Raw genomic sequence first — 8799 nt, 5'->3', positions numbered from 1 at the left:
ATGACCGGAAGGAGCAAACCTGGTGGGAGCACAGCGAGAGTGGAGCAGATAAAAGGAGCAGTCCCGAGTGGCAGCAACTCAACAGAGGCAGTTTTTGAAAAAGTGACAGCAGAATAAAAAAAGTGACATTGGCACAAGGGAAGGAGTTGGTTGATAAGTAGCTGGTGAGTGTATTTTTAAAAAAAGTTTATAAGTTTATTTCTGCTAAGTTAGTTAATAGCCTATTAAATAGAGGGAAAGAGCTGATTGGTGAGTAGCTGGGGAGTGTTTTTTGTTAAGTTTTAAGTTTATTTCTGCTGGGTTAGTTCTTAGTCTATTAAATAGAGGCATGGCAGGGCAGCTCAGTCCCGTGGAGAGCACATCCTGTACCATGTGGGAAGTCCTGGACGCTTCGCGTAGCCTGGACAACCACATGTGCGGGAAGTGTTGCCATGGGAACGATAGCATAGCGGTAATGTCACTGGGCTAATAATCCAGAGCCGTGGACTAATGATCCAGAGGCGTGAGTTCAAATCCTATCATGGCAACTGGGGAATTTAAATTCAGTTAATTAAATGAATCTGGAATTAAAAAGCTAGTATCCATGAAACTATCGGATTGTCGTACAAACTCATCTGCTTCACTAATGTCCTTTAGGGAAGGAAATCTGCCATCCTTACCCGGTCTGATCTATATGTGACTCCAAACCCACAGCAATGTGGTTGACTCTTAACTGCCCTCTGACATGGCCTAGCAAGTCATTCAGTTGTAACAAACCGCTACGAAACAAAATAAGAATGAAACTGGCCGAACCACCCGGCATCGACCTCGGGACCGGCTATGAACATGGCAACAACACACCCAGCCCAGTCGACCCTGCAAAGTCCTCCTCACCAACATCTGGGGACCTGTGCCACAATTGGGAGAGCTGTCCCATAAACTAGTCAAGCAACTGACATAGTCATACTCACAGAATCATACCTTTCAGCCAATGCCCCAAACTCCACCGGCAGGACAGACCCACCAGGGGTGGCGGCACAGTGGTATACCGTCGGGAGGGAGTGGTCCTGGGAGTCCTCAACATTGACTCTGGACCCCATGAAGTCTCATGGCTTCAGGTCCAGCATGGGCAAGGAAACCTGTTGTGTATGTTCCTTTAAGAGAAGAACTGATTCTATACTGCAGTACCGGCAGTGACCACCCCTGTATATAAAGCCATAGCAGGCTTCTGTATTTCAGTCTTGAATTACTCTCTGTTCAGTAAATACCTGTTTTATTGTTCTCCTGCGGTCTGAGTATTATTGATCCTCGGACACTACAAAACCTTCTGCTGATTACCACCTACCGCCCTCCCTCAGCTGATGAATCAGTACTCCTCCATGTTGAACACCACTTGGAAGAAGCACTGAGAGTAGCAAGGGCATAGAATGTACTCTGGGTGGGGGACTTCAATATTCATGTACAGGACGTCCACAAAAAGCAGGACAAAGCCAATCCGGCCAATTACTGCCCCATCAGTCTACTCTCAATCATCAGCAAAGTGATGGAAGGCGTCATCGACAGTGCTATCAAGTGGCACTTACTCACCAATGCCCAGTTTGGGTTCCGCCAAGACCACTCGGCTCCCGACCTCATTACAGCCTTGGTCCAAACATGGACAAAGGAGCTGAATTCCAAAGGTGAGGTGAGAGTGACTGCCCTTGACATCAAGGCAGCATTTGACTGAGTGTGGCATCAAGGAGCCCCAGTAAAACTGAAGTCAATCAGGAGGAAAACGCTCCACTGGCTGGAGTCATACCTAGCACAAAGGAAGATGGTTGTGGTGGTTGAAGGTCAATCATCACAGCTCCAGGACATCGCTGCAGGAGTTCCTCAGGGGCAGTGTCCTTGGCCCAACCATCTTCAGCTGCTTCATCAATGACCTTCCCTCCAATAAAAGGTCAGAAATGGGGATGTTCGCTGATAACTGCACAGTGTTCAGTGCCATTCACAACTCCTCAGATAATGAAGCAGTCCATGCCCGCATGCAACAAGACCTGGATGACGTTCAGGTTTGGGCTGATAAGTGGCAGGTAACATTCGTGCCACAGAAGTACCAGGCAATGACTATCTCCAACAAGCGAGAGTCTAACCACCTCCCCTTGACATTCAATGGCATTACCATCACCGAATCCCCCACCATCAACATCCTGGGGGTCACCATTGACCAGAAACTTAACCGAAGCAGCCACATAAATACTGCTAGGTATTCTGCGGTGAGTGTCTCACCTCCTGACTCTCCAAAGCCTTTCCATCATCTACAAGGCACAAGTAAGAGTGTGATGGAATACTCTCCACTTGCCTGGATGAGTGCAGCTCCAACAACACTCAAGAAGCTCGACACCATCCAGGCCAAAGCAGCCCGCTTGATCGGCACCCCATCCACCACCTTAAACATTCACTCCCTCCGCCACCGGTGTACAGTGGCTGCAGTGTGTACCATCTACAAAATGCACTGCAGCAACTCGCCAAGGCTTCTTCAGCAGCACCTCCCAAACCCTCTTTCACCTAGAAGGACAAGGGCAGCAGGCGCATGGGAACACCACCACCTCCAAGTTCCCCTCCAAGTCACACACCATCCTGACTTGGAAATATATCGCCAATCCTTCATCGTCGCTGGGTCAAAATCTTGGAACTCCCTCCCTAACAGCACTGTGGAAGTACCTTCACCACACGGACTGCAGCGGTTCAAGAAGGTGGCTCACCACCACCTTCTCAAGGGCAACTAGGGATGGGCAATAAATGCTGGCATTGCCAGCGACGCCCTGATTCCATAAACGAATTAAAAAAAAAACCATGTCCCTTACGATCTGGAGTGTGTCGATACTGCCCAGCCATAATATAACATGACCCAGGGACATAGCAATGAGACCCTCTTGTTGTATGATTTGGGTATCATGTGTGCTTCTCCAAATTTCCGAAAGGTGGATTGATTAACACAGTGGTGAAATGAGCCAGATATGAATTATTAAGATGCTTTATTTTATAGTCAGCAAGTAAAAATACAGAGTAACCATTACGTCAAATCCCACCTTGCCTTTAACTTAATTTCACTCCCTACCCATCATTGTTGTGGGAGCACCATGACTACAAGGCCTGCAACAGTTCAAGGGGAAGGCCCACCACCACATTCTCAGAGCAGCTAGGGGTGGGCAATAAAAGCGGCCTTGCCAGCGATGCCCACATCCTGAGAACAAATAAAAATTAAAGTCCCTTCTCATAACTAAGAAAATAAAAAAACATGCCACATTGTCCCTATTAATGCTCTAAGCAGCGTGTTCTTTTTGTCAGCCCTTTCAGACCAAGGTTTACTTTGAGCCTGGTAGATGTTTTTCTTAAGGTAGACTGGCCTATGCCACTTAGCTGCCTGTCTCACTAGATCCTACCAGCTGCCCCCGCACATGAATTCCCCAGCTCTTTCGTCTGGTAACTGGACAGGAGGTTAGGCAGTGACCTTTAACCTTCTCTGTCTGGGGTTGGCCTGTTTGCCAATTAAACGAATCATCTCGTTCCTAGTGGCTGGAGGCCCCGCCCAACTACACCCTGCTGTTTTGGAACGTGAATAGAGCCACTTTGTCCCGATGGGTCTGGATGGACTCCCATTTTCTGACGTGTAGACGGACAACATTCTGCAGACCTGTCCGCTCAGCTTGTCCCCTCCCCACCTCCCCCCACCACTATCTCCCTCCCCAAATACTCCACCACCACATCCATTGCAAAGCGAATTTTAACCTTTTATGAACCCACTTTAATTTAAAAATAACATCATCACAGAAACATAGGAATTGCTGGACGAAAAAAGACCACCTTCTAGTTCGCCTTCTACCATCCTGGAAGCAATCAATCTCCATCAATTAGTCTACAACAGACCCGAACACGATGTTCTCGGCACTCCTCCAATTCTGGCCTCTTGCACATTCATGATTTTCATCGCTGCAGCCCAAATCATTCACGGCGATATGGCCAACATGCCAGTAAGCCTTGAAATTACTGTTTGCAACCTTAATGTACGCACACTTAGCGGGTGAAATGGTTTGCCTCCTGTGTTAAAATAGGGCCCGCGGAGCTAGTGTTGGTGAGGAGGAAGGTTTTTTTATTTGCTGATTGTAAATTCAGATATTTTCTCACCAGTAAGGGCCGTTCAAGCAGCGTGAGGTAACGAAGCAGTCACTAAATGTGGTGTGGTTTCGATTTATCGGTACAAAGCACTTGCACAAAAGTTGCGTTCACGGTTGAGTTGGATTGGGACGTGGCAGCAAGTGCTCTTTCAGTGCAGTGCAGTTACAACAAGGGTGTGCTGCTTTCCAGTGTCAGCACTGAGGTTATTCTGACTGAAGCTCACTGTGCCACCCAAAGCGCTGCACTAAATCCTCAATCACCTTGTGTCTTCAAGCATTTGCACCTTTTCCCTACAGATCCCTAACTGGGTAGCTGAAGGTTCTCGGCTCCCATCAGAATATCTACCCTTCAATTCAATGTTTCTCGGTGTTAATTGGACAATCGTCAACCACTAGATTGTGGATTCATGCCCCAATAGCAGAGACTTGAGCACAAAAATCTAGGCTGACACTCCAGTGCAGTACTGAGGGAGCGCTGCACTGTCGGAGGTGCTGTCTTTCGGATGAGACTTTAAACCGAGGCCCCGTCTACCCTCTTAGGTGGATATAAAAGATCCCACGACCACTATTCGAAGAAGAGAAGGGGAGTTATCCCCGATGTCCTGGCTAATATTTATCCCTCAATCAACACCACTAAAACAGATTAGCTGGTCATTATCACATTGCTTTTTGTGGGAGCTTGCTGTGCGTAAATTGGCTGCTGCGTTTCCTACATTACAACAGTGATTACACTTCAAAAGTACTTCTTTGGTCGTAAAGCGCTTTGGGATGTCCTGAAGTCGTGAAAGGAGCTATATAAATGCAAGTCTTTCTTTCTTTCTTAAAGATAGAACAGTGTTACTCTCAGCTACCTCACTGCTTCCCAAAGTACTCCTTGGATTACCTGATGTAGTAGCTGGGGCTAGATACAACAACAGCTTTGCATTTATCTAGCACCTTTAACATTGTAAAACGTCCCAAGGTATAGAATAGAATTCCCACTACACTGTCACACTAAGCAATCCTAGCAAAGATAAGGTGCAGGGTAGATGCAGAGGAAAAATCTCCTCTACACTGGCCATTCCAACATACGTAGGTCAGGATCTAAAGATAGTTCCCCTCGGCTAGGCCGGGGCTGCACTCTCTGTGCTGGGGCCGGACAATCAGATTCTCCCAACAGCAGTCCCTGGTTAGTCTAAAGAAAAATATGGAGCACATGAGGGACCATCCTGATAATGGGTGTCACTTGGATCCCATTTTGCTCTTATTCTCACACCTGATAAATGCTTATGGAACCTACTAAAATACAATAGAAACATTTCCTCAACCTGTTTATGCTTTTCACTGAATGCCCGAAGATTAGCTGGGTGGATGGGACACTGAACTGAGGGCCTGTCTGCCACTTCCAGTGGTTCAGGTGGATATTAATGATCCCATGGCTTTATTTAAAGAAGAGCAGAGAATTCTCCTAGTGTCCTGGCCAATATTCCTCCTTCAACAAGCAACGCAGGTCATTCATCTATGGGGAATTACATATATAGGATTACATAGGATATACGGCACAGAAACAGGCCATTCGGCCCAACCAGTCCATGCTGGTGTTTATGCTCCACTCGAGCCTCCTCTCGTCTTTCCTCATCTAACTCTATCAGCGTAACCCTCTATTCCCTTCTCCCTCATATGCTTGTCTAGCCTCCCCTTAAATGCATCCATACTATTCGCTTCAACCACTCCCTGTGGTAGCGAGTTTCACATTCTCACCACGCTTTGGGTAAAGAAGTTTCTTCTGAATTCCCTGTTGGATTTCTTGGTGACTATCTTATATTGATGGCCTCTAGTTTTGCTCTTTCCCACAAGTGGAAACATTCTCTCTGTATCCACTCTATCAAAACCTCTCATAATTTTAAAGACCTCTATTAGGTCATCCCTCAGCCTTCTCTTTTCAAGAGAAAAGAGACCCAGCCTGTTCATCCTTTCCTGATATGTATACCCTCGCATTTCTGGTATCATCCTTGTAAATCTTCTCTGCACCCTCTCCAGTGCCTCTATATCCTTTTTATAATATGGCGACCAGAACTGTACGCAATGTGGTCTAACCAAGGTTCAATACAGGTTTAGCATAACTTCCCTACTTTTCAATTCTATACCTCTAGAAATAAACCCTAGTGCTTGGTTTGCTTTTTTTATGGCCTTATGCAAAGAGCAGGGGAGCGGGACTAATTGGGACTAACTTTCAGAGAGCCGGCACAGGCAAGATGGGCCAAATGGCCTCCTTCTGAGCTGTAAGATTCTATGATTCTAAGTCTAAGCTTTAGAGAGAAGGTCGTTAAAGCAGGATGCCATCAAAACAGATAAAATATTAATGGCATAGATAAATTATTACTTCAAAGCTAGGCAAGAAATTAGGAGCAGGTGACCTAAATAGAAATGAGTAATAAAGTAAATTTAAAATAGAGAGATCAGGAAGTCCAAAATGATAAATGTTTGGAATAACTTGTCAGACAGGGTAGTAGAGCCAAGAACACTGAAGCTGTCTAGAATACACATGGAGGCTGCAATGGGAGAGTTGGGTAGGAGAGATATGAGCTTTCTTGTTTCTTTTGACTTGTCTGGTCTTCAGATGTAACCCAGATTCCATCCAAAGCACCATTGCTTAAATGTTAAGGGTTCTTGTTCAGAAGAGGCGAGAGATCAGCGGCAATCCCGATCCATTCCGGCAGGAAGGCTGCCTCATACTTAAACAGGTTTAGGAAAGGTGAGTTGGGCAAAGTGAAGTTCACGAGGTAGATGGTCTCCCCGCCAGCAAGGTAGGCTGCCCAGTATCCAAAGGTGCCGACGGTCATTATGGTATGGTTGCAGTGAGCAAGAATGGCAAAGTCTCTGTGTGGCATGGATTCTTTGCCATCTCCTGCAAAGTAGACATCCCCTTTGGAGATATCAATATTCTTCCGACACCAAGCTAGTTCATTGCTCGTCACTATGAAGACAGCGTCCTCGTATTTATTCCTGAAGTAGGACATGGCTTGTTCCAAGTAGTTTTTATCTGCAATGACGCCCTTCCACACCTTTGGCATAACATGCACGTAATCTCCTCTTCGCACATGAACACCAATGTAAGTAACATTTTGACTTTGGTGATTTACGCTTCTTAAATACAAGTTGACCTCCTTTGTGATGAACTCATGAAAAGAGAATTCACGAAGGATTTCTTCCCGGATGTGATGATAGAATGTCCAAGAACATGGATATCCTGAGAGTTTAATGTAGTCTCCTCGGATATCTTTATACTTTTCATCCATCCAGTCAGTAAGCTGATAGTTTTTCCAAGGAGTCTTAACCTTAACCGCTTGATTAAGGGTGGGAAGAGTAAGCTTGAAGTTATGAGACAGGTAATCAGCCATATCTGGGAAAATGTAGGCTTGTTTCCTGTTTAATTTGGCCAAAGCAAATAATGTTGCATATTGTCCCATCTGATTGCCAAGCCTCCCAATTGGGGATATTGTCCACATGCCTTTGGAAGATCTGATGGCTTTGAAAGACTCGTAGTCTTCATCCCCGAGGCATTTCGAGACTTTAATGGTGGTCTCCATGATGGTCACATTTGCGAAATGTTTGTAAGTATTCTTTCCGAATGTTAAATTATTATTTGCTCCATAATAAAGCATGGGACCAAATATGTATTTGGTGAGCAATGGAAGGGCTGAAAGGAGGAGCAATATTAGGAAGCACAGCTGTTTCCCACTGAATGGAACAGTGTAACAACTTGCTAAGTTGGCCATCTTCACAAACTTATTTTAATTGATCTTCTGCTATGTCTCCAACTCAGATGAGACTTTCATCAAAGTCCTAAAAAGGTACAAGCAGAGAACTTATAAAATATAATGCAAAGTAAGGTCAATTCTAAATCACTGTTACTGCTGAACAATCATGTCAAGCAGATGAGCCGTACATTTATCAGTGCCATCTGTCGACAGCATGTTCCACACTCGGAGCCCTACTTTCCTTCTCACAGTCTAAGAAAGAATTCCATTCAACCATTGAACTGTCCACAGTGCTAAACATCAGAATGGGGTCACAGTGCAGCTGTAGAGTCGGTACAAAGTGTTTCACTTTTCACCAGCACAGATTTACAAGGGGCGATTTTACAATTACAGTCCCGCTCGCCCAATGGGTGTAAAACAGGCAACCGGCCAAATCCTGCCCCTTTCTGCTGGGTGGGTTAGGTTAAAATCGAGGCTTAGGTCTCCCACCGGGGAGCGTCGTCCACTGTAAGCGTGTATCGGGGAATGGCGGGAGCGTCCCTATGGGAGTATGTCTCAATCTGCATCCCACTAGAGCCAGCTTGGGCCTCAGCTCTGGATTTAAGAATATAGGAACAGAAGTAAGCCATTCAGCCCCTCGAGCCTGTTCCGCTATTCAATTAGATCATGGCTGATCTGTATCTCAACTCCATGCACCCTGCTTTGGCTCCATATCCCTTTATACCCTTGTCTAGATAAAACCTAGCGATTTCAGATTTAACATTATTAATTGAGCTAGCTTATTTTTGTGTGAGAGAGTTCCACACTTCTACCACCCTTTGCATGAATAAATGTTTCCTAACTTCTCTCCTGAACAGCCTGGCTTTGATTTTGAGGTTATGTCCCCTTGTCATGGACTCCCCCGCCAGCAGAAAGAGTTTCTC

At 45.7% G+C, this 8799-nt stretch overlaps 1 protein-coding gene across 1 annotated transcript; it reads right to left on the bottom strand.

Moving 5' to 3' along the window:
• Window positions 1-6775: 6775 nt before the first annotated feature.
• Window positions 6776-7894, bottom strand: LOC147105849 (galactoside alpha-(1,2)-fucosyltransferase 2-like). The gene has a single exon (XM_086010864.1). The coding sequence runs from the start codon at window positions 7892-7894 to the stop codon at window positions 6776-6778; it is 1119 nt and encodes a 372-aa protein (XP_085866990.1).
• Window positions 7895-8799: the final 905 nt, after the last annotated feature.

This window comes from Somniosus microcephalus, chromosome 17, assembly GCF_052327205.1.
Source record: "Somniosus microcephalus isolate GS21.2 chromosome 17, FLI_Smic_1.0, whole genome shotgun sequence".
Classification (NCBI taxonomy): domain Eukaryota; kingdom Metazoa; phylum Chordata; class Chondrichthyes; order Squaliformes; family Somniosidae; genus Somniosus; species Somniosus microcephalus.
The sequence above is the reverse complement of the archived record's forward strand: the minus strand, read 5'-3'. Positions and strand labels throughout refer to the sequence as shown.